Here is a 27,040-nt window from a genome sequence, read left to right on the forward strand (position 1 = left end):
GGTCTACTTGGACTTTCTTTTAATTATAAGGATTTTCACTTTTTTACCTCAAGCTGCAGACGAAATCTGGGTAGATATTCCCTTTTTGTAGCCACCACTTAGATGGAAAAATAACACGAAGGACAGGATTTCATAGCTGCTTTGATTCAGTAAAGGAAATGCTCAATGTGAGTAACAGCATCCTTAATCAGCCCAGCCCTTGCACTCAGTTCAAAATACCTTGAAGTTAAATCAGTGATGAAGTAAGGCCTTTGTCAAGTTTAGCAGCCAAACAAGAAAGGCAGTCTAGCTGTGTTGACATAATCCATTATTTCAGTGAGGGCTGTGAGACACGAAACAGGTTTGGAAATCCAGTATCTTCACAATAGATGGGCTATTCAACATACTAGTAAATTTAAGCTATTGGATTTTGTGGTAGTTACATCAGTCCTTTTGTCAATATTGAAATATTCTTCAGTACTGAAAGAATTCATACTGGTCACTTTCCATCTCAAGACACAAAAAAGGGAAGATAAACATTAATCAAAACATTTCTTTCATGAGTGTTTTATTTGAATTTATATAATATCCACAAAAATAGAAACAGTCTTTAGAACCATTTTGTGAATATATAGTCTCCAAGCTCAGATTTACAATGGCAATAGTCAAATATCTAACTTGGATTTGTTTCCACACGTAGACATTGAAGATGATGCTTTGAGAAGCAAGCAGGAATTATGCAATGTGCTGCAGAAAGAAAGACGAAAATGTAACTAAACTTTTTAATGTCTATGTAGTTCAACAACCTACATACAGTCTATCGGGATGTTTTTAGTGAAAGCTGCTCAAATTTTGTGCAGAAAATATTGAAAATGCTCATGCCAACACCTTTGACATTGTGATTTGCATGTAACTCTATAAATACAATATATTTTCCTATCTAGAACTTTATACATATGAAAAATTATGGTACAATAAAAATCTATACACATGGTGCTACCAGTTCAGCAGCAGCTAACTTAAAGGAGACATCTGAAAATATGATTGCTCAGCCTCTGAAATATAAAATATAAGAGCAATCAGAAATGCTTTTTGTTTAAATAGCAATTTACATTAAAGTTCATCTCTTCATTTTCTCCGTTTGCTTAGGTCTGGTAAAAAGACTCCCTTTGGTTGGTTGCATCTGTCCTTGGCAAGAACTGTAATTTTAAACAGTCCTTTGTGTTTGTCTTAGGCAAAGGCTAATATATTTGTAAAACAGAGTAAATGTCGGCTGTCTTCTATTCCAACTTTGTGCTGTTGTAATGCTGAATGACAAGTACCTAGTCTGAAAAGTTCTGTGGAGTGGAAAGAGAAACTTGCACGATTTCCACGTGCTGAAAGATGGGACAGTGGAAGACTCATTTATACTGCACCCCAGCATAAATCACTCTCTAGATTTGTACAGTATGCTTCTAAATAAAGCCTTATCTTTCAAAACCTTTAGCTGCAGCTCAGCAACAAAATGGTGACCCTCATGTGTCACTGGCTCATTTTATCTCCCAAGAAATTTCATGAGAGATAAGGTAAAAAGCAGGTTTGTGAAGGTATTATAATCACTTGCTGTAGTATATATGTTAACTGAGATAAGGTACAACTATACTGCAGATCTGGGATGATACCACTGATTTCAGATTTTCACCCAAGGTGTGGATTGGGAGGTGGTGTGAAGAGCATGGAGCAAAAGGCTACAAATAGTCATCAGGTGGGAGGGAAGAAATGGTCTTAGGAGCAAAGTGAAAGTTCCCTCCTCATCTGGTGGCCTGATTCTTGTTATATGAACTACAAAATTATGGTAAAGGAAGTGGAATGTAGCAAATTAAACTAAAAAAGGAAATTAATTGAGTTGCGTGAAAGCAAGCAAGACTAGCACAGTCAGTCAAAAAGAAAAAAGAGACTCAAAGAAAAAAATGCTTTGAAGTACACAGGCTTATTATTTGATTTGTAAATAAGATGAACCTCTCTCCACCCAGGTTATGAAAAGTAAAAATTGTCATGTATGGGTAATTGATGGTGACGGCTCTGGCATACACAGTGTAGGAGGTGGTGTTACTGTTTAACATGCCCTACATGTGTAGATAACAAGTTAGGCTCTCATGTTTGCCCACAAATTGTTGCTAAGCACATTTTATACCCTTTATATTGATACTTCTGTTGTCTCTTGGTTTCATCTCTATTTCCTTTCAATACAAACAAAAAATGGAATATCCTGCAACCTCCAGCTGTACCTTGCTGAATTTCAAGCTAATATAGATTCAAACCCAGGGGACTCCTGAGAAAATGAATATTGGATGGATTTAATATTCTTAATCCTAATTTTTTTTTCTTCCTTTTTTTATCTTGGACTTCTCAGTCCTTGTTATTGTTTTCCAAAGTCCCCATCCCTGAAAAAGTGAGTTTGTATTGATCCTGGTTTCACCTCTGTTAACATCACCAAGAAAATCCTGTTCTTCAACTCCCACATCTAATGTACTCAGTGACCTGGTGAAGCGCTGCCTCCTCTAGATTTTATTTCCCCATGTCCTGCATGTGGTTGGTGTCAGCAGGAAGTATTTGTGGAGAGAGAAAGAAAAACCTGCCAATGAACATACAATCTCTGCACAGCACTGCTAGAGATGAGCCCAGAGTACTGACCCAGATCTGAATGTCCCCAAAATCTCAGTGTCTTTATGTTGATGGGTTTTTCTCCAACTGAGAATTCCAAACACAATTGACAAATACAACTACAATACAGAGTTAGACTTGAGAAAAGCAAAGGGAAAACTAGTATTTTACACACACAGGGTATTTTGCATTTCTCAAAGGTTTTTTGAAAGTATCTGTCCAAGTGAGACTTGACCTGCCAGGAGGACCATACAATTTGAAGAAACTGCAGAGACCACTTCCTCATGCCATGGGATTCACATATGTTCTGCTTGCCCACCCCCTCATGGTTCTGTATGGCACGGGTTTGAATGCTTTAATTAGGAGTGCAAGAGCATGAGAGGACTATCAACATTCCTACCAGGAAACCAGTGCCTTTTGGTAAGTTTGCACAATCAGAAAACAATCATCTTCCTTCAATATCTTTTGGTCCCCAAGACTGACCCTCTTCCTACAGTTCACCTCAAAGATATCAGTTAAAAACAAATAGCCCTTTTCCTGGGATGAGCTGGATGCTCTGTGGAGATTAGGATACTCCATAGCAGGTAAGGTCTGGTCCTAAACTTCTGCTTTGAAAAGAAGATCACAGTGCTGGAGGTAGTATGGGTTCTCAAAAAAAATGCTGGTAGCCACTTTGCAGAGCCACTGCTCTCTGTGGCTGTGATAGACCAACTGAAGAGGAACCCACTGTCTAATTCAACAAGCAGCTGAAAGCCAGCAAAGCATTAAAACACTCAGAAATCAGAGAAAGGAAGGAACAAGTGGTATTGGCCAATGAAAGCTATAAACCAGCTGCCTGTGGAAGAAGGCTACTTGGCTCAGAGATGCTTTACTGTTTCCTCCACTTGTAGTTGCCTTCCAAAGTGGATTATCTAACTCCCTAAATGCCCTAGTATTTAGCTCCTTCCCTTTCTTTTAATGACTCATAAATCACATTATGCCTGTATGATTTAAAAAAAAATAAAAAGAGGAAAACTTCACAAAAAGGGAAAAATAATCATAATTCTATAAGGTTAACTTACATCACAGAAAACTGTGTACATTTTTTCCCCATACAGGACATACTTCAAATAAAATAATTTTAACACCAGTGATGATAATGTTCGTTCTTCCCAACAGAAGTAGAATTGTTTTTTCACCCCAGTTTGGTACATAAATATAAGAAAATAGTCTTTGAATATTTACATCCATGTGTTTTAAATGTTATTTCTTGATATATTTAATTCTCATTTTCTCTCCAACCACGGGCATTCTTTCCAAATTTATATACTAATCTCCGACCATCCACACGCTCCAGGATTTCTCTTTTGTAATAGTATCTGTTAAAATAAAAACACACAAAAAAATTTAAGAGTAAATTCGCCTATGGTGCTCAAAGGCCACTGCCAAGTAGACAATCCCTCGGCTGCCTTAAAAAGTCTTTATTTTCTGTTGAGAGATATATATAATACATAAGATCATCATAACTGAATGACAGAGAAGGAAAAACAGAAGTCTTCTTTTTACTTTATATTAATTAGCTTCTGAGTTTGAAGTTCACCATATTTAAGGTCAAAGCATATTGCTATATTTATCACACAGTCTTATGAGGTTCCATGGGGGTTTATTTCCAGATAAGCCAGAATCTGAAATCAAACCAGGAAAAAACCTCATCTTCCATTTATAAATACCTTTTGAACTTCAAAAGATTATGGAAAAATGCTCAAAATGTTAAATCAAAAAGGAAAGAAAGTTCTAACATAGAATTTATAAACCTATTTTAGGATGATGGGTCTAAGGTATGACTAGTTTCTGAACATTGCTGAAAATAACAAGGTCTCTGGCCGTTACTGGGATATTTAAGCCTTCCCAGTTCAGTAGTAGCTTTCTGCAACAAAGTTCCCTTCCTACTTCCTTTCCTTCCTTTATATATATATATATATATATACACACACATATATATATATAAACATTTATGTCATATATACTATAGGATACAGAAACAGGAGGGGAATAAAAGTCAAAGAAGAACATAACCCTACAATCTCAAAATTAGTTGGAGAGATTTAGCTGTCAAAGAAAGCAACTGATGCTGGTGACAAATCACTTTTGAAGTCAAACAGATTCTCCATTCAGTTAGGGTGTTTATGTGTTGCAGGCTTCCTCAGCAATGTTTCAGCTCACCTCATAGCCCGGCTGAGTTTCTCGTAAGTCATGCTGCTGTTGTTTTTCTTCTTTCCCCAGAGCTGAGCCACAGCTTCAGATTTTAAAAATCTGAAGACACCTTCTGACCGGTCTTCCCACTTGATTAATCCTGGGTTTTTCTCAGGATTGAGAAGAATATCTCGAATAAATTCCCAAAGATGAGTTCCTCGAGGGTCTGAAAGAGGAAAGGAGGCAGAAAGAAGGAGTGTCTCAGGAGCTTTCTGGGCTATGCTTGCCATTTTTATGTCATCTACAGAGGGTGAACACTCAGTAGGGACAGGCCATAGTCCTGGAGTGCAGGACCCCCGTTTCAGAGATATATAGGCAAAAAGTACTGGCAGGCCTTACACTGAGGGTGCAGGTAAGTGTTGGCCTCGGGCAGTCTGAGCCCTTTGACAGGCAGGTAGGAGCCCCGGCAACCAGAGAAAGCAGAGTCCAAACCACCCACTGCTTCCTTCTGCCTTCGGCACTGTTTCTGCCCTGAAGAGATCATGTTTAAGCCTTCCCCTCATCTCATTTGCCCATTTTTCCTGCTACTCTTCTACAGCACAGCATCTAACCTGATATTATTATGTGGTACATGAAACAGCCAAGATTACTGTGAAGCAGGCACTGAACCTCCATGGACTTGACAGAGAGAAGCACAGGAGGTGAAATGCCATTCCACATGAATAAGTAAGAATGTGTAAAGTGGATAGGGGGACAGTGACAAAACTGGTCAGCCAAAATCGTATGTGAAAAGCATATTAAAAAACTTGAAAATGGTATAGAAAAGGCAAAAACGGATCTGCAAGTTCAGTAGGTAGACCTCCCAGTTTAAACACAAATACATCCCACAGTTACTATAAAGATGGTACCAGAAAGCCTAGGTCAAAAAGAAAAGAAAAGACTTAAAAAATGGAACAAATCAGATTAAATAGTTTATGAATGAAGAATAACAAACTAAGTGACAAGGTTAGCCAGAAAGACAGCAGTCCTTTGGTCTGACTTCAAAAGTATGCAATTAGACCAAATTAAGAAGGAAAGAAGCTAGTCAAAGACGTGAAGGTAACTCAAAAATGGTATATATAGTGCAACATAAGTAGAAAGAGATTTCAGTCAACTAATCCAGTATTTTCCTATGCCATTGTAAGTGTTTTCTAAAACCATTAAAGTGTAGTGGACCTAGTCTATCTGGACATCAGTAACATACTTAATCATCATGATAAAGAGCAGTACTGAAGAAACAAGAAATGTAAGGGATTAACCCAGACTGCCAATGTGACCTGTTCTGTATGTGAAGGCTGTGACTGAGTTCTTAGAATAGTAGAATATCTCAAGTTGGAAGGTACCTACAAAGATCATCGAATCCTACTCCCCGTTCTTCACAGGACTTCCTAAAACCAAGCCATATGATTAAGAGCATTTTCCAGATACTCTCCTAGCTCTGTCAAGCTTGGTGCTGTGACCACGTCCCTGGGGAGCCTGTTCCAATGACTGCCCACCCTCTGGGTGAAGAACCTTTCTTTATTGTCCAATCTGAACTTTCCTTGTCACAGCTTCGTTCCATTTTCTCATGTCCTACAGGTGACCATCAAGAGAAGAGATCAGCCCTTTTGAGGAAGCTGTAGGCAATGAGGAGGTAACCCCCCAGCCTTCCCTTCTCCAAGCTGAACAAGCCAGGAGACTCCAGTTCTTCACAGGTCCATCTTGAGATCAGTCCTATCCAATCCTTTCATTAACAACTTTATTATCCACACAGATAAAGAAACAAGATATCTGTGTGCAGATATAAAGTTTGGGAGTTCTGTTTGGGCAAAATGACAGAACAGTGTAAGAAGAGGAGTCAGCAAGAGACATAATCTGGGGACCATATCAAAACAAGATGAAACTGAATACCATGAAATGCAGTGATGGACCAATATTAAGCTTTTCTGTTATAAATAGGGAATTGCACAGGACGCATAAAAATCTCAGTAAAGTACATTAATGGAACTATGTAGAGAAATCACAATTATGCTATCTTGTCTTCAGAGTCTGTTCGAATAAAAACTAGCAGAAAACACAGCTGAGAGCAGTGGAAAGAGAGTTGTATTAGAGGAGAAGAAGGTGGCAATATTGAGGGCCAGGTGCTTGCTTGTGATGTCGTGCATGAAACGTTCTGCAAGGAGATGCTGAGCAGGGTCTGTGGTGGATGCTGCACCTGGCAGGCACAGGCATGAGCATGACTGTGCCCACGCACGGACCTTCCAGATTTAATCCCAAGTCTTCCTTATCATTCCTTTACTTCATTCCACCAGCCCAGCTCAACACAGGGCAGAGGTGGCTGATTTCTGGTTGCTTCCCCATAAGCCCTCATTCATAAAAACTATTTGAAAAATTTAGCAATATTGAGTCAAAAACAATGTAAACAAACAGTACTAGACGGTCGTATCCTTGGAGAATTCAATCACAATAGTGATCTAACCAGTTTTGCTTTCAAGATGCTTCCTCTTCCCTCCCAAAGAGGATTTGCTTTTCATGTGTTTCTTTTTCCTTCAATCAACTAACCAACCATTATAAACATGGATGTTGACTTACTGTGCTTCTTGGTGTGGGACTTTGGGGTATGATCTTGCGATTTTTTTGCATCTGAAGAGTCTGCAGGGAAGGAAAATGAAGTCTATTTGTAAATTTGATTAAAGGCTTTACACTGACTAGCAGGTTGAAAGAAATAAAACCACAAAAAAGAACAAATATCTCTTTTAAAGATAATCGCTTTTAGGAAGGTAATCTAAGTAAGGAGGGAGAGTTTTGTTTTCTTTACTATATGTTAATCAGCACACTTCTCAAAGAGACCATTGATGAATAAAGAATGGATGCAGAGGTAAACATTTGGCTTCTGAAACCTAAATTTGATTAACAAATACCTCACCTCATGTTATGTGTGAGAGAGAGAAAAATAAGATGATCGCATCTATAAAAGGAATCCCGAATTGTCCCATTATGTCTTAATCTTTGCAGAAGCACATATCTTTGGGGGCTTATTTGTTTCTGAAGAGATGATCTAATGTGAAATGTATGTGCTGGTACCAATGCACAGAACACCTACCTGACTAAAACATAATGAACTGGCAAAGCATTGTTGTTTGGGGGGGCAGGGTGGGGGAAAGGGGCTGCGCTAGTAGGAGTTTTTGGCAGCTGGACACGCATATATTTTTCTGTGGCTCAGAGCCATAGAAACAAGCCATTTCTCATCAATGGTGCTTTATCACCTGCAGCCAGCCAGAGGAGGAGTAGGGTTTCTGGCACAAGTGTTTCTTCAGAAATGAAAAAAAAAGTTCCGCCTGTTCATGACTGTAACCTACCTCACAGTCTGCACGTTCAACCCTCCCGCCCTCAAACCACCGCAGCCTGGCTCTGCTCTTGTTCTTAATGAATAGCTTTCATCTGATTGCTCTAAGTCTCTCAAAATCTGTGGGATAGCCCTGAGAGGGAGCCCCTTCTGTGTTTGGTTTTCAGCATACTTTGTCCCTGAATCCCATAAAGCAAAGCTTAAGGTCCCACGCATGTTTTCCCAGCTTCTATGAATGCACAATTATCATACTTTTCATGGAAACCAGGCATTTGCATGGGAAAATGACTCACAGGAAATATTTATTTGCATAGAAACTTGTCAGATCTGCACAAGCTACTACAATAACTGCATGTGAAAAGGTGGATGCAAAGTTATTCACACACTTGCTTTATTCATACATAACTGGAAACATAACCTGAACAAGTCCGTGGGGATAAACCTAACCTCTACTATTCTAAGCCTGATAAATTACTGTCCTTGACCCCCAAGCAGCAAACGTGCTCTGAGTCATTTTGCCTTCCCATTCTCAAAGAGCAGGAACTAACCTGAACCTCACTCAGCTTGGAGGGGGGTGTGGTGTGGGGGAAGTAAAATGAAGCTTATTTCACTGCCTTTCCTCACATTATGATTCTCCTGATGTTATTAAAAGCCTCTGGGAATTCCAGGTAAGGACTGCAGGACCCAGTTCTTTATTTGCCCTCATATAAAGCCTTCTCATTTTAAAATCTCACCATTCACTTGCAAATGTTTGTTATGCTCTACTTAGCTGGAGATTTATTCTTGGAAGTTCAGTTGCCTTCTGCCTACCCAGTGATTTATTCTGGATTTCAGCTGTGTAAATAGCCTCCTGCTCTGCTCCTACTTGGAGACTGGTTTCAAACAGGCCATGTTAGGAGACTGGGGCCTGACAGATGAAAAGAGTTATGATGCAGTTTCAACAAAGCTGTCTTGCAAAACTTTTGACAAAAGGTTACACATTATTTGCATATGATTCAGGAATGAGCCATTTTTTTACGGGATATACAAATTTAGTTTTTACAGGAGGCTGTGCCCTTGGCGTACCACCCTAGCTCTAGGCTTAAGCATTCAGTGGATAAATACACCATGCCAGGATCTGGACAAGTCCCCAACCCTGTCAAAGAGCTCTGAAATCCTGGTAACCATCTTACGAGAGTGGGTGGAGATGACAGAGAAAGCAAACAGAGTGTTTGGTTGGGTATTTCTAAAGGTTTGGCCGTTTTCTTCTTCTGGTCAGCTTTTCTCTCTCTCTATATATATATATATATTTCAATTTATAGCTGAGTGTATTAGTTTAAACTGTATATCATTTGGCAAGTCCAGCTGGGCTGGGAGAAGCAGTGAACTGTCAGGAACAGCGTCTGTGACTGCTGTACACATGCAGAAGCACGGGTTGCCCCCAGTGCAGAGGTAGCACTGTGAGGCTGTGTCTACAGCAATGTGCTTTTCTTTCTTATCCTCCCAGGACTTCCACTGCTGTCCCCCTCAGATCTCTTTGCTTTACAGCCTCCTAAGAAGAACCTGCCTTTCCCTCCCTGATTTCTTGCTCCCCTGCCGTCTCTACTCCTTTCCCACTGCCTTACTCTCTCACCTCCATCCCCGGCGTCTGCCCGCGGGACAGGGCCCACAGTGTGTCCTGACACGTGTGACCAGAGTGCACTTTCACCAGGCACTACAGCAAATGGGTTTGCTCTTTCTTCTGCCCTTTAGCAGGCAGAGTGTAACTCTGCCTCGTGGAAGTGAGGAGGTGTTTGGTGACCACCCTCCTGTCAGCTGAGACAGGCTCCAGCAGGAGGCCCCATTGCTGGGGCAGTGGGGCAGAGGGCTTGGTGCCTGCCCTGTGGCTTGCCTGGGCCAACCCAAAGCTTGGCCCCAAACCCAGCTACCTACTCAGCATGAGTCACTGGCTCACTAGAGAAACACGGCCACTTCTGGGGAGGAATATGGCCCTTGTTTGCCCATACCCTACTATACCGCAGAAAAGTGCAGTGTAGCTGGAATGTCTCGTCTCTCTGACAGCAACATCTACCCCTTTGACTCAGTCACTTTAAAAGATATGTGGAGATTACAGACTATGTGATCATCTTTCTCTTGACATAGAGAAGAGAGAAGCATTTCTTTAAAGCAAGTTATTGTAATAATGACAGCTAATATATCTGTCAGAATCAGCATTGCCTGGTTTAAAATTACTGGAGGCTCAGATTCAATCCAACAACAGAAGACCACAGAGACTATTACATGTCAGTAGCTCTGAGACAAGTGACGAACAATTAGAAATATAATTACAAGTTTCTTACCAGAAGATTGGTGACTAGGTGTCATCATGGAAATCTGAGCACGACAGAATGTTTTACTGTCCAATAACTCTGGGAATTAAAAAGAAGACATTTAAACTAATAGCCTCAGACAACAACAAATCCATCTCAGAAATGCATGAAGTATTGTGATGTTAGTTACCTACTGTGCTACCATAGCCACTGTCATATAGATAATTCTCTTCTTTCCAGGACACCATTAATGATGGATCTGAAAGTAAAGGACCGAAAGGGAAATCAGATCAATAAAAAACAATTTTTTAGCACAGAGGTAAATATTGAGCATTAAGGAAATTAGAAATGTGAAAGAAAAAAAAAAAAAAAAAAGGAAAAAAGAGCTGTCAAGGGAACCAAGAAGTGGAGGGGCTATGCACAAAATCATTTCCTTTCACTCAAATTATGGACAGGGTTTTGCATATTCAGGCAAATGCATTTACGCAAAGCACCGACTTTTAGAAATAATGTAATATCCTCTTCCTTTTCCTGGCTAATTTATGCCTGGCCTTGAAGGATGTTTCCTATGCCAGATCAACTTTACCCAATCCAGTCCTGAATTCTCAGTCCCTGATAATTATGACAGTGCGTTGGTGCCATAGAGATGAAAGTGTTCTCAAATATCTAGGAAAACAGAAGGATGCTTATGATGAGCATTTATTTCTATAATGGTAGAACTCGAAAGTCGTCTCTGAAACAGAACTTCATGCTTAAGCACATAGCGAGAAACATCAAAGCCTCATCCTAGATGAAGGACCATTTTATTCTAGGCAGGCACATCAAGTCCCTTTCTTAACCTAAAAACCACCTTCATGACTAAAGAGGAATAGTCTTTAGTGACTTTCTGGTCACACGGATCAATATAAGCAGAAGTATTTTCTTTATGATCTGTATGTTGATCTGGAAATTACTCTCTTTGCAGTGCATTTTTGAGGTCAGAAGTCTTAAAAAGTCTCTTTTTCTTTTGAAACCAGGTCAGAAAGGATGAGATACAAGGTTCAGATCTAGGTTACACCTAATTTTTTTCATGTTCATATAAATGAAATCAAAAAACCAAAAATGAGTTATAGCTAAATCATCATGTTTGGCTGAGTTACCACTTATGACATAGGAATTTTGCAGGCATACTAATATAATAGCTGCATGTTTGGGCACCCAGGGCTTGCGTTCCTACAGTAGCACACACCCTTTGCTTGCTTAGACACCTGATCTGCCTAATGTTACCTCTGAAAACAGTCCTTACCTAGCCAGAACATGGAGAGACAGCTTTCCTTCCTGTTTTGGCCTCTTTCAGCGTCCATGTCTTTGCAATTGTGATGGTTTACTAGAATGAGGGAGGGTCCTCCTCAAAATCACCAGCCCTATCCCTACTGGCTCATGTTTCCCAGCAGCCCCCATCCACAGTTCCTGCTCCTCCCCATGCAAAAACTAAACCCACTCCCACTGCCCATGACCAGAATCCCCAGAGCCACCAGAACCTGATTCAGCGTATCTAGGAGAACCATCCATCAGCTAGTCCTTTCCAGGATGTGCAGATGAGGTACTTTGTCCTGAACTATGTATCTCTAGTAGGAGGACTAAGTAATATTATACCAAGATCTCGTAAATCAGGACTTAAAGGATTACTGGAGTTACCTCTATGGCAAGCAGCATGGCTACTGCATGAGCATCACCCATACCGTGCAGACACCGGCAAGGAGTGGATTGCAGATTGCAAGGCTTGCCTGCTGCAAGGAGAAGGTGAATAATGTCCCTGGCTGGAGAGGCTGACTGACAGTATTTGTTGGAGATGCTGCATGCAACAAATCTTTATTTGTTACATCAGGAGATACTAAAACGTGGCTCCTGAAAACATTCACATACAAAGAGGTTGAGACTAGAGGGGTAGAGGGTGTTTGGATAAGGACAGGCAAGGACAGACAGTGCTCTGGCAAAGGAACCAGGAAAATAATTGTGCCTGAAGAGGACAGTTGAACCAAGCTGATGCTCTTTCTTCAGTGAAACAAAGTCCTGGGAGGAAATGCATCTAGCGATGAACACACTAGGAAAAGAGACTTCAGTTTCATTGAAACATATGAAGAAATTGAAATGTAATGCTAACACTTTTTTTCTCTCCAAGTGGTTTGTTTGGGAAATTTCCTAGTGTTTCAGATACTAGCAGAACTTAAAATAATATTTTTCTTTCCTTTTTTTTTTTTTTTTTTTTTAACTGGACATATTGTTAAAATAGTTGTCTTGAAATCTGGTGAATGAAACACAGAATGAAGTCTTCTACAAAGCTGCATTCATTGAGCACTACTAACGATTCCAACTCTGACCATCAGTGTAGACTGCTGGTACTGCAGAGGTCTCCCAGGAAAAGTGGCCACGTGCATGTGGTGTTACCCAAAACTTCAGATGCTGACTGACATTTGTGTTACTTCTTTAATTTTCGCATGATATACTTTCCATTTAACACCATTTTGATATCTCTCTCTTGGAATGAGCAGTTTCCCCTTTTTGTCACCATCAAAAGACAAGTTACCCAACTGTCACTCACCTGTTTGTTCTGTCTTCACAATGACATTATGAGATTGGTACATGTCACTCCCGCATTGACCTGCAAGAAAGCATATGGCAGATAAAATGCATGAGAATGAGCACAGAAGAATCAAAGATATTAGCTACAAGAAGCAACTTCTACAACTAGCCAGAGGGGAACTACACCCTTTCCTCTTGGTCCATCAGAATTCTGGCTTAAGTCCTACCTTAAAATTTAGCTTTGTAGTAAATATAGAACTATAAGCAAAATAGCAAACACAGCAACTGTGATCTGCCAGGTAGGTCTCTGGGGAATGTGAGTGGCTTCTGAAGATCTCAGAATTCAGACCACTCTGCTTGTGTCTCTGTCCAATGTCTATTTACCATTCCATTTTAGGTGCTGAAGGTTGCTGTAAAGCAGTTGCCCTGCTGTCCCAGCTGCCTGAGTGAATTCCTGCAGGCTCATACTACACAGATGTTCCCCGTTGATGTCAAACTCCTGGAAAGGTATGCAGTTGGCATCCAGTTGGTTGGTATCAAGAAGATGCTGCAGCCACTCCCAGACTTGAAACTTAGTCCAGTATTGAGGGTGTATTTCATGCCACTGGGTTCCATAGAAGCTGCTGGATACTGGAAAAGAAAATAGGCATTTACGGTCTCTGTTAGCATAATAGTCATCGACAATATGTCATCAGCAATAAAGATCTATGGCCAATTGCCTTGGAAGTCCACAGATATAGACACTTTTCTCAGTCCTTAACATTCACCTGGTAGCTATTGCTAGAGAAGGTGTTGTGGGGGATTTTGCCTCAGTTTTTGAATTAAAAACTGGAAATTATTTCATTACATATCTCTTCACTGATTTAATTTACAGGAATGAATTTAGTAACGTTGGCTAAATACACCAAAATTCTTTGATGGGAGACACCTTACAGAAGTACTGTTGAAAAGGGATGTGTGAGCAAGTAATTTTAGTGCATAAGAAAACGATGGAAAAAAATTCTCCTAATGTGACATGGAGACTTTCTTTGAGTAAGAACTTAGCAGGGAATGAATATGAATCGTGGGATTTAGTCAAAGAAGGTTAAAAGCTACGGTTCTCTCATCTTGCTCCACAGTAAAAGCCTGTCAGTACGGGCCACAGCTTCATGACTGACTTGGTATTCAGCTGAATGCATGTTACTGCTGTAGTAAGGTAAGGTGGTTTCTGAAGGTAGCTATAAAATTCATTTTTAGTTATGGAAGCTGCCTAATTTTCTTGTTAGAATGAATCTTTTCTCGTTGATCTTTCAAACTGTTCTCAGTCATATGTCGTTGCACGACAATAATTTGCGTGTGCAAATGAAAGAAATTGTAATTGGGATAGGATAATTAGATAAGATAAGAGCAAAGGCAGGACTACTTTGGTCTGCCCTCACAGAGTTCGTTGCAATTTATTTCTTGGGAAAGGAGGGCAATGGAGCATGCCAGGCAGAGGTAATGGTGTGATAAAATGTTCACAAGTGCGCAAACGGTTTAAGATTGAGGGAATGAGAGATTACAGAAGGAGGAAAGACTGCCATGGCCTAGCTCTGCAGTAGTCCCACTCCAGGATTTGGCACCAGTCTTTACCAGTCTCCCATAGAAGCAGATTAACCACACAGCTGTGAGAAATACGGACAACACCATAGATATGGCTAGAGAACCTCAAGCAACAGAGTTGGCACATTTTAGGAAATTGCTTTCCCCCAGGTGCCACTAGACCACAGGTCTCTTCAGTCGAGATACAGGGCACAATGCTAGTTCTCAGGTAAACACAAAAAAAGCATAGTTACTTAGGTTTCTTTATCAATATTATCCAACAAGGCCTGTGTCAGTAACTAAGGGAATTTGTAGGACTGTTTTTCATCCTCCTGTTGAAGGATTTGAGGAATGAGTGTGAAAATTATAAGAGTGTGGTATGTCAGAGACAATAGCTTAGATGAAGCTGCCAAATATCCCCTGAAAAGGAGGTTGATATATATTCTTATCACTTCAGAAGGGTTAAGTAATTTCTGAGGCCACCAGAATCCTAATGTAAATGAAGATACTTTAGTGAGAGGAAAAATCAGCTAGGTAAAAGTAAGTGAAGTTGTGAATTACTGTGCAGTCTGGTCTGAGCTCCCTGTCCCCCAAAACTTAAGTGAATCCTGAGGAGTTTCACACTGGAAATTTGAAAACAGACCCCCACCATTTTCCTTCACAAAATCCTGTGCATAGTGAAAGTCAGCCAGGACTTTTTTCCTGTATGAATCTGTTACAGACATGTCAGCACATTTATTGGGCACATGTTGATGTATTCCTGTGTACCTACAAAAGGCACATAAAAAAAAATAAGACTTTCATTGAGTGGGAACTTTCACTGTAAGTTCTGTTGCAGCATTATTTGGATTAGAAGGACAACTGCACTATGTGTTTTTCTGCTTAGATTTTAAGGTTTACCAGTTCACTGCATAATTAAAAGAATTTTAAAATTATATCATGCACTATATATAGAGAGAGAGGTTTATATATTTTTTCATATTGAGAAAATATATATGAATACATCTTTATAGACGCAGATATATAACCAGAAAACAGTAAGAGGGAAAAAAAATCTCAAGTCACAAGTTATCTAGTGCTCTAATGCCAGTCTAATTAGAAAGCTATCTAGTAATTTGAGTTGAAAAAACCACATACAGTAAAGCAGCAAAAGGAATATTCTCCTGGAAATCCAGAGAGGTGATTAGCATTGAAGAATAATACAGGTTCAGAGAAGGTGTAAGGGGTAAAGTAAGAGAGAAAGAATTCTGGACTGAGAAAAGAGAAATTTTGGCACTTTCAACACAATTTAATTTTAAGGAAAAGAGCCAGCAAGGGAATTAACAATAAACAGGTCTGGTTTGGAAGTTAAATTTTTTACTAAAAAAAAAAAAAAAAATGGAAATTTTTGTTACCAGAAGTGAAACTCCAGTGAATTAGTACTACTGAAAAATAATACTTGTACACACTTAAAGGTACAGTGTCCCATTCCCCCTGCTCCCCGTAAAGAACATGGCTCAGAGTGGCTGAATTGCTCCTACCATTGCATGTGGAATATCCGTCTGTCCAGGAAGGCTGCTGGTGGAGTAGATTGCTGCCGGAATTGATACTCATTCTGCCAGCTCCTTCCAAAATCATGATCTGTAAGTGAATCAAACAGCTTGCTTAGTAAGCTGTGTCTAGTCCAAGAGGTAAATGGCAAAAAAAAAAAAAGAAAATCCGCTGAAGGTGAAGTAAGGAGGCCAATTCCATCTGTAGAAGATACAACTGAAATCAAGAACATGTTGACACAACCCCTTTTCCACTGCCACAAAATCTCCTTATGATAAACATTACCATGATTAATTTGCATATGCAAGAAGCAAGTTTCTACAGCTGCCCATCCATAAATGAATAATCTGTAATCAGAAAAGAAGCCGAATGAAAAGACAAGGCTCCTGACAGAGCAATACATGAAAACTGCCAAGCTTTGAGAAATAAAATACCAAATAGTTTTACTTTTTTTTCATTTTCAAAGAGAAATGTAATTTAAACATGCTTTTCTTTTTTTTTTTCTTTTTCTTTTTTTTTTTCCTTAGGAGAGAGAAAAGACTTTTCAATAACTTCAGATCTCTAGAGCTGACTACAAACCATGCTCAGAAAATTCTTCACACAGAAGGACACACATAATAATGCTATAGGGAGGTAGCATTATAAGGAATATATTATCAGCTTCTTATCTAATCTTTGTCAGCAGTGTCTATAACACTTCTTGGTAACAAATATCCCAGATCATACATTTCAGATCACCAAAAAGATTAGACAGTCAGAGATCTTATAAATGAGACAGCCATTGTTGTAACAGAATTAATATTTCCGAGTGACACCATCCCAAAGACAGCATTCTCTCTTTTAAGAGACGCAAACTCTCTTTACCACGTATCTTAGCATTAGCACCATGAGAAAAATTGTCCTTTATTTTTTTATACTTAAAAAAACCCTATTTGTATGATATTTCAGAAAATGTCACATGCTTAGCACATGCTTAATCATTTCAGTGGAAGTATACAAAATTCCCCAATGACGGGTGTTTTTTAAAATTATCTTTCAGTGGTTTAAAGTTTCAAATTATAAAAGTATACATTATAACTGTAGACATCATTTGAGATGGGGATAGTAATTTGTTAAACATTATAAAGGCTTTGGATTGTTATTCTTATATAAATAAAAACACACACACACACACAAACAACAAAACCAAACCATTGTTCGAAAATATTCTAAGTCGAAAGCCGCAAAGTCCATAAAAACAAAACATTAGACATCAGGATGGCATGCGCACGCAACCAGGCTTCACCTTGGAATTAAAAACATTATGAAATACAAAATGGACTTGTGAATGTTGAAGTCACTGGTCATGGCTGTTTATCCACTGAGGCTAATGAAAAAGCTTCCATTGAGAGCACAGCCTGACCTCCTACAAGCTCACACCAGCATTTTTGGTAAAAGAAAAGGAGACAATAAAACCACTTACAGCCTTGGTTTTAAAGGAACAGTCTGAAAACAACCTGGAGTGGTATCTCTTCTTCCATCCCATTTCTCTACTGCTTTATATATTTGGAACGGGAGAGGGGGAGAGAGGTTACTGACAATTGCTTAAAAAGCCAAAGCCTTAGGAAGTTTATCACAGGGAATGGTGCTTTACAGTATTAACTATTTTAGCTTTTTTTTTTTTTTTTTTTTGTAGCTAAACAGAACGGCAAGATCAAACCTGGGATGATTTAGCAGTTGTTTTCCACTTATTATTCTAACCAATGTGTAATTCAGTGATCACTAGCAGGAGAATTTAATTTCTCATGGTAGGTATACAGGGTTGTAAAATATTAACTGTTTAGAGAGATACGTATGATATGTATTGTCCCACTGTGGCCAAATAAAAGACGACTATCATATCAGTCCATACATTTATGCAAATTAAAAGACATTTTTTAGCACTATGTAAAGGCTTCACTTAGTTTCTGAGGAAGAAAGTGTAAGGAAGGATTTTAATTTCATATAGTGATTATAAAGATGTTCAGCATATAACATGTATATAAATTATATACTTGATGTGTAAGAACTTTAAAGAAATAATATATGTTTGGCAGCCAATACATACACTTCTGAGGTTGTACAGGTTGATGATGTATCAAGTTATTTCTTTAACTTTGGTTTTAATCATTAAAGACAATTAGGTATGAATAAATGAAGTATTATTGAACAAGACCTTATTACAGTATCAAATAGAGGTAAGCTAGAATTCCAGCTATTCTGGGAAAACTATAAAACTTGAAGATTAGCAAAACACACTTAGGAACCTAGTTCAGTAAATTCTCTTATTTCTAAAAAATTATAATATCTACTTAATTAAGTTTAAATCTATTGATCTGAAGTCTTATTTACAGAAGCTATCATCAGAATTTCAAGTATTGTGTTATGTGGTTTTGTATTCTGCAACTTCTGCAGTTTCTGGAATTCTACAGTTTTTGTAACTGTTACTTTTGAAAATATAAATGCATCTGGGAAAACACGTGTGTATGAAATGAAATTATTTCTGTGTTCAAGCTCCTGTGCAATTTAGCCCTGAAAATTCGGTTCAGGTAAACTCTCATTTTTCCTTCTTCATAACTAATCAGGTGAATTTCCAATCCAGAAATCCTATGACACTTTGACTTGGCAACTGAAGCTATGGATAGTTAAATAAATTAAATCATGTGTTGTGCATAGTTTTTTCAATCCAGCAGTAACTAAACCCAACGCACATTATAGATCTGATTAGAATCACTCTGACAGCCTTTCTCCTAGATTTGGATTTCAGATATTTTCCTTTAAAAAGTTCTCTCTATGTCACAGCCTAGCAAACAGTTGCTTTTCACAGTATCCCTAAACAGCATTAATAGTATTTTCAGATAACGTTCATGGAACTTTCCCTAAAAGTTAATCAATCAACACATCCCAGTTTTGGAAGCTATATAAGTTATCTCAACCAGAATAACTTTCAGTATCATCTGTAGGAGAGAATTTTCAATATGACATTAATCATAGATACAGGACTGGATTTAGCTTTAACCCAAACTTTACTTTGTTCTGTGTATTACTCAAGGAACAGGTGTTTCAGTGTTTTGAAAACTGTCACATCACCTCCTTTATCTTACTGCAAGGGTGTTGCTTATTTGGAAGTCATTCTAGCACTTTGTTCAGGAGGTGTATAAAGTCCTACTATTATAAATTCCACACCTTTCCTTGGAATCATACAGCATTATGCTCAAAAATATTTATCAAAATCTAAACTGTGATTTTCTTCATGTCATCCCATATATGACTTCCTTTACTAAAAGTTCATGGAAGATTTTTGCTTATATCAGTGTATCGTGCCATATTTGGAAAGATTTTGAGTCAGGATATTGGAAGCAGTATGTTCTTCATTCGTTTAGAACCAAATGCTCAATTCTCCCTGGTGTACAGACAAACCTGCATAAAGGGTATGAAACCTCAAGGGGAAGGACACATAAGATGTTCACTTTTAATTATATTCCACGTATCAAAGTGAATGGTGGAACTAATGAAGCCTTGTTTCCTATGAATGTGTATCTTGTGGTTGGATTCTCTAGTGTCTAGTAAGATGTGAGTGCTGATTGAAGTTTTTCCCACGGTTGGGGCATTCATAATATCTCATTGTCTCAAAGGAGTGAGCTCAAGCATCACTCTTTCTTTCAGATCGAGTATTAGTGGATTTCCTTCTGTACTTGGCAGTCAGTTTTCACTAACCCTTTAAAAACATCGTATCTCTGAGACTTCTACCCCCATATCAAATTTAATTAAAATTGGCAATGAAAGTCAAAGATTGTTACAGTCCAAATGCAAAAGCCAAAACACAGACCGAATAACCACAAGTGCCTCATTTCCTTAGGAAACCATGTTAAAAAGGGGTTCTAGCTGAGCTGAGATTTTGGAAACAATATGAAGACCTTGAGGTATGTCTCTGTACTAAGACATGGTACATTATAATTGAAAGCACATATATATACGAGTATATACTCACATGTGTTTTTATACACATACATCACACACATGCTCCTCTATGTTTGTGCATTTCAGGTGACTGTACACACATCTCCATTCTGTTTCACTGAAGAGGAGCTGCCTCTGGAGTATAATCTTATAACACCACTAGAAACACTACACAGACACGAGAGGAAGCAAATAACACTTTACTCGATCAGCACAGTTAAATATAGTTGTGCATTGGTGTTCAGCAAAATTCTTTCTAGAGTCAGTCCTATTCGAAGGGATGAATGCATTTTAAAAAAATAATCATTCGTCTACATTCAATATATCAGGTGGTACTCAAAGACTAAACCCTGAAGGCTTCTCTTAGTGAAAGCTCTCACTGGAGTCTGAAGGAGTGTTGGCCAAGTCACAACCCAGCAACCTGGCAGTAACAGGAGATCATTTACTCTGCTCTTCTTGCCTTCCTTGACCACCTGACCACTCTGAGTAAACAGCAGTAATGGAAAGAACGAGGAGCCATGGCCTGCCCATGGAGCAAATCCAGCATTGCAGAAAAACATATTTACAGATCCTTGAACCTTGAACACTGCATAGTGCACTCTATGCAAATTATTTTATTGCACTACAGGTGTGCTCTGAAAATAAGTGACTCTGATAGCCATTTCCACATTCAACCCAATAAGTCCTAACATCCATATAATGAGTTTCTCCTTTCTTTGAACCAGAATCTATCAAGAACAACTCCTATTAAATGACAGGAAAATTCTGAACACAGAATGAAAAGTAAATGAGCAGTAGAGAGAAAGTGAATTAATCCTAAAATAGTAAAACCAGAGTGATTGTTCTGATATCAGTTTGTATAGTTGCTTATGTCACGACTCTGAACTGAATTAAGAGGGTGAGGAGGGGGGAGCCCATAAAGGAAGTGGTCTGAAGTCCTCTCATTTCTAAAGCCTTGCACTCTATGCAAAACACAAAAATGATGTCTAGGGCAAAACCGACTGAAACTGCTAAGCCATGACTCCACCTGTAAGCTATGCAAAGTCTAAGAGTGACTTCTAGCTGAGACAAGCTCAGTGCAGCTCCTCCTGGCGTGTCCAAAAGGGTGGATCTCTTTTGGCATATTTACCTATGGGATTCTTCCCCATTTTTCCCCTTTTACCATCATGGCTGAACTTCAAATGTAGATTTCACCTGGACCTGTTTTCTTTGAAGTGTGTTATGTACACAGTGAAGACACAATCCCTGCTTTTCAGGGTTTGGAGTTTATGGAACAAGTATCTACAGAGTATGTTAAATATTTTAGATCATTACTACACCTTGGATTACAGTCAAAGACTTAAACAGTAATCTAAAATAAATAATACCAAGTGATAATTGCAACTGCAGAGTAACAAAATCTGGATTTTTAATACTTCTCTTGAAAAATGAAAAGACAGCTAAGTGGGCATAGTTTTCAAGACATCACAAACAAAGGACATGTACAACAGAGCACGTGGACTTGTTTTACACATGCTGCTACTTTGGAAACATAAATGCATTGTACTTTTAATGTATATGATCAATTAGCTGCTTTGCATTCCAACCATCTATTTTACATCTCTGGTGGTGGTAAGGGCAGGCACAAAATGAATATATGAATGTTGAAAGCCTATTTGCATTTTAGTGTGAGCTTTGGGTCTTCTGTTATCTTCTGTTATGGGTTTTCTTTTACCCTTTCATTGAATGTGTATCACTACCAAGGCTTCAAGGCCTTAGTCTGAGCCAGTGTGCCTATACATACAGTTATGGCTGACCCAAAAAATTGCCCTATGATCTTTATCTGTCTGATTTGCAAAGGTCTCAGGTTCATCCTTGGTGTCTGTTCCAAACTCCCAGATAAGATATCAGCCTTGCCACAGCTCAGTTTCAGATATGAAAGTTTTCTGCAGTGTGCTAGTATCTCTTCTGGCCACGTAGATCCACATACTGCCTTGTTTCCATACCTTTGGTTCAGTGTCTATAAAGCAGAGAGAAACTCAAAAGGAACGATTTATCTGCAGGCGGATTACTCGCAGGAATTCACTTCACAACGAAAAGCTCAACTTTGAATCACTTTGCTAGGACCTTCAAGGTACCATTCAGATGACAGCACATACAGCTTCACCTGTTTGATGATAACCTCAAGACTCACCACTTATAGAACTGCAAAAGCTTAGAAAGCTTTGAAGGAAGTTCATACAAAGAAACACTCTGATCAGACTCAGTATTTGTTGTGAAACATGCCGAGCATTTGATGCATTTCATTTTTAGTCCATCACATGTACCTTTGGGCCACAGTACTGAAATGTGTTTACTGAGTCCCACTATGAGTGTGAAGTTCAAGGAATTATAACAAAATTCTCTAAATAATCTCCAGTATTGTTTTTATTCAGGATTCCAGTTTGGGGCTTTGGGGCCAATCTTTCTCTCTTCTACACCTCTCTGAAGTGCACATTCCTATGCTTCTGTATTTTTGGTGTATACGGCTGTGGTTCACATGCATCAACCCACCTTTGCATGTGCAAAACTGACTCTTGGTGAGCTTTCAGAGATTGCATTGAGACCTTGATCATTTACTGTTGTGGGCTTTTGGAAAGGAAGAGTTTGGTTTATTCTTTTGTTTTCTTTGAACCTTGTATATTAAATGTGTACATGAAGGTAAACTGAAAGACCAGAAAAAGGAAGATGAATAGAACAGGAGTGTTTAACATTTACCTACATTAGAGATAGGATCATAATAAACAAAATCAAATAAAGCTTGATTGGAATATTTTATTACTGAAGATCTTATTTTCATGATGCACTACAAGGCAACTTTTGTAAGAGATATGTGGTGGTTGTTTTAACATGTTCATGTGGATGCTTCAAAATCTTGCATATATATTTTAACTAAAGAGAAACTTGGGTAGAAAAGTTAGGATCTAGATCTGTATCTGAGCTATCCCTCCGCTCCAGGGTTTGGGTTTGGTTCTTATCTCTCTTTTAACGATGTAATTTAAAGACAAAACCATAGTTCAGCTTCCTTTTTGAGAGAGAACAAAGTTCACTTTATGAATGAAAAAAAAAATTACTTGATGATATACAAAGTCTCATAGGTTGTTTTTTTCTCTGACCCCTATTTTCCCAATAATCTTCATATGAACTGACTTATTTTCAAGGTACTCATTAGTCAAATGAAAATAAAAGGGAGACTTTTAGAAGAGGGGAGGGTGTTTGTTTGTTTTTCTAAATCAAAAGCGAACAAACTCGAGGCATAGATGTGTATGACAGTGCTAAGGTTTGTGCTTTTGCAAATTTTACCCATAGTCATTTTACCTTAGAAAACAGTGAAATGGAACCTGTCACTTAACAAGGATCCAGTGTTGCAGATCCATGCTTTCTTGTCACATCACAGGCTAGATGTGTGTCTTCTTGCCATGCCACTAGTTTTTGAATATGAAAAAAGTAGGATCATAATTTATTTTACTGTCAAAAACCTCATTCTCCTCTTGCAGGAGTTCTGTACGCAGATCTGTACAATATTAGTGAAATTGTAAGCCATAGAGTTAAGAAAAAAGTGAATCAAAAAGGTTTTATTTCTTGTGATAGATGTTTGGTCATATTTGCCCTAATGTATTATCAGAATGGTTGCAACAAGTAGACAGATTCACTAAAAACTGACAAAAAACCCCAGGCTATTTTCTTTTTTTATTTTTTCGGAGTTGGCACTGGTTTCATTACTGTCTGCACCACCTCAGCAAGTTCATGATAATTTGGGTCAACCATTTTTTCCTGAATATTTAGAAGTCATTTGTCATAGATTCATCAGGCTAGCCTCAGGGATACAGAGTCTTGGAAACACAATAATGGGAAAAACTCCCTTTGCTCTTTATTCTTCTTTCAGCACTTAATACCACGCCTCATGGAACAACTCCACACCTCCTTTCATGTCCTTCCTATCTCTCTGGTACATCCTTCCTCTAACCAGGAGCCAGCTCATCTCCCTAATCTCCTTTTGCTAAACATCTCTCTTTTGCTTACAATACACTAAATATACAAATGGCCAAAAAGCACTCTAGATGGCCCTTTAACTTGACGAGCCACACGTCTATAATTACACATGAACCTCATCAGCTAACAAAATATTACCATCATGTTCTAACACCTTCTCCTTTTCCCTTGGCTCTGGTTCCCCAACCACTTCCCTCTACCTTCCACGACAGCTTCTCTTTGCATTGCTTTAAAGGCTAACAGAGTATTGAGGGAACTGTTTTCCATACTGCTAATATAGCCTGTGTGACTGTTCAGTTGTTAGTGAATAATGACAATAATAACAATAATAATTGTGTTTGTATTCATGTTTGGCTCTCATTAGATGCTGAATCGTTGCTGACATAACAGCTACTCAGATAGGTGCTGCTGCAGCAGCCAGTATTTCATGTGGAAGTTTATTTCAACCACTATCACCACTAGCACTTCCCTTTTGTTATCCGGCTGGTCTGGTTTTCAGCAGTAACAACCACTAATTTACCACTTTAAAAATAAAAAAAAGGTTGTTGTTTTTTTTCTCTTTTCTTTTTGTAAACTCTGTTTCATATATGTTGTTCTAATAAAGGCCATCTGCCTGGAAACTGCAGAGTTCCTCTTTGGGGCTGGTTTCTGAGTGAGAACATGGGATGGAGACCAAAAACAGAGAAGTGTCTTGGGGAATGTGCAAATTTTCCCATTGGAATTACCACTTTTTACAATAATTGATTCATTCAATCAACAAACTGGTTGTGCTTTTTTATTAACATGAGGGTCATAGAACAAATTAACTAAGACAGAGAAGCTGGAAATAAAGCATAAAGCATTTTATGCTAAACTAGGTAGCTTCCTGGGAATCTAAGACAGTCAATAGCAGTGTTTATACCTTATTACAACCCACTACCTGACTAACCACAATCTGATTCCATTATTTTGCTGACATGATAGCAAAAACATATTTCAAAGAGGAGATGTAGCAGAGACAGTGCTCCATCCAGGATACCTGCTTGCCCTGCATTCCTCTCCAAACTACCAAATCCCAAGGTGGACATCTGTTGGCAAAGGAAGGTGTCCCTAGGAGGGCTGTTAGTGAAATAGCTCAATGGAGCTTGCTGACCCTGTTTCAGAAAGCTGCTATGAGACCATTACTTTGACTACCATTCAGTCTTGCATGTTTGTGTGGTGTTAATAAACATTTACTTGGAGCCCAGCTGTATCCATGTGGTTTCTTTATATTGTGTTTGTTATGAAAATAATAAGAGCTGTCTGCTTTACGGCTGGGTGTAACAGCAGGCTCACTTGCCCCCACACACAGGACTTCTGAGGAAGCCCCCTGCCCCCCAGAGCCACATGGCACTGACACAGTACTTAATCTATATGCTGTGGCTCATTTATGCTCCATGACCTCAACCAGAAGCCACTTTCTACAGGTAAGTCAAGAAGTTATGGGAAATGATGTCTCCTCTCTTCTGTAAAAGCCAAGAACACCTTCCTTGTCTCCCTCTGGCCTGTAGTTAGAGGAGCAACACTTCCGCGGTGCTGCTCCTTCTCACCTGGCACAGCGAGAGCTGCCCATCCTGTTTCCATTGATTTCTCCAGTGGTTGCGTTAAACAACACAATGGAGTATTTATGTGTCAGTGTTAGGAGCAGGTTATTAAGTAAAACCCACCGTAAATAGAGCCGTTAATTCAGTTGCTGGCTTGGCTCTCTGTTATCTTCTCAATACCTCCCAGAGGGTATTAGTCTTACCCTTTCGTTTGAGTTGGCAGCAGAGTTATTTTTTTGCACCTGCTGCTCTACTCTGATAACAACACAGGTCAGCTTTGATTTGTTGGAATATAAACAAAAAAAGCAAAGCCTGGCATCTGCCTCAACAGCCAGGGCCGGTTTGACGATAGAGCTTTTCCCATCGGGTTTTGCACAAATGTGCTCTTTCAATTCTTATGTGAACTCTCTCCCGCTTCATAAATAGTCTTTTGCTACAGGATAGCCCGGTGACAGAAAAGAGCTCAGCTTTGCCATCAACAGAAACCTCAAGCAGTCAAAGTAGCACACTGTTCTAAGACTGAAGTCAGAAAAGTTGTCATACAAAATACATAGAGAAAGATCAGACACAGTGGTTCCAAAATTACCAGGTAAAAGCTGCAAATTAAGTGTAAATCATAAAGGAACTTTCTTGAGAGATAAAGAAAACCTGAAGGGCTAAGAAGGTTTGCTTTCCCGTATGAACCTACACACACTCCAACTCTTAATCTACTATTTTACACGAAAAAAAATAAAATTGAGTCCATGAGAGGTGGGTACTCAGCTGGGAACGGAGCTGTGTTTAAGTTCTTAAATTACTGTAACAGCATCTATGGTGATGGACAAACCCTTGAAATACTGACAGCCATAGAGCAGAGAAGGAAGAGTCCACACAGACAAAGGCAGTAAATACCACAAAGCATAGAAATGAAGGAAATATGTCCATACTACAAATAGGAAAACTGAGGCACAGAGCTGAAATTATTCACTTAAGTCATATAACAAGTCAATGGAGAAGTTAGCCCAACTCATATCTCCCAGCTCAAGCTCCATTGCTATCCATTGCATTAAGTTTCCAGCAAATCTTTGAACATGCAGATGAGTTAGGCTGAATGTGGGCTTTTTGAGGACAGTGAAAAGGTATTAAGTAAGGGAAAGAATTCTCTATAAAAAAGAGACCTGTTCAGACTGAAACCAAGATTCTGCTGTGCATTATGGCTATTATATGACTAGTAGAGATTTGAATGATAAGTTAGCCATACAATTAAATATGCACTTCAAATATGAAATCAAAAAAGCTGCCCTTGACCTATGTATGATCCTGAAAATGAGCTAGAAACTCCTAAGTAGAGCTGGCTGAAATTCAAAATTTCTGTTCTGTGGAACTGCAGGTATTTCAAGGGGCTTTTCCTT

The 27,040-nt window shown here is 38.9% G+C and overlaps 1 protein-coding gene across 3 annotated transcripts in view; it reads right to left on the reverse strand.

Moving 5' to 3' along the window:
- Positions 1-530: 530 nt before the first annotated feature.
- EHF (ETS homologous factor) overlaps positions 531-27,040 on the reverse strand; it is a 33,685-nt gene continuing 7,175 nt past the window's right edge. The window contains exons 2-10 of one of the 3 annotated variants that reach the window (XR_007631578.1): positions 16,089-16,188; positions 13,393-13,638; positions 13,028-13,087; positions 10,637-10,705; positions 10,477-10,545; positions 7,405-7,464; positions 4,825-5,020; positions 3,684-3,980; positions 531-726 (exon numbers count right to left, since the gene is read on the reverse strand). Coding sequence is in view for 2 of the 3 variants with exons in the window: in XM_050336790.1 (XP_050192747.1) it covers positions 3,881-3,980; positions 4,825-5,020; positions 7,405-7,464; positions 10,477-10,545; positions 10,637-10,705; positions 13,028-13,087; positions 13,393-13,638; positions 16,089-16,185 (897 nt within the window). In the remaining variant the exon portion in view is untranslated. Of the gene's footprint in view, positions 3,981-4,824; positions 5,021-7,404; positions 7,465-10,476; positions 10,546-10,636; positions 10,706-13,027; positions 13,088-13,392; positions 13,639-16,088; positions 16,189-27,040 lie in introns of all 3 variants that reach the window. The other 2 variants (XM_050336790.1, XM_050336788.1) reach the window with 2 other exon arrangements.

The sequence above is a fragment of the Myiozetetes cayanensis genome, unplaced genomic scaffold (genome assembly GCF_022539395.1).
Source record: "Myiozetetes cayanensis isolate MyiCay16 unplaced genomic scaffold, myiCay2020 scf6-25, whole genome shotgun sequence".
NCBI classification, from domain to species: domain Eukaryota; kingdom Metazoa; phylum Chordata; class Aves; order Passeriformes; family Tyrannidae; genus Myiozetetes; species Myiozetetes cayanensis.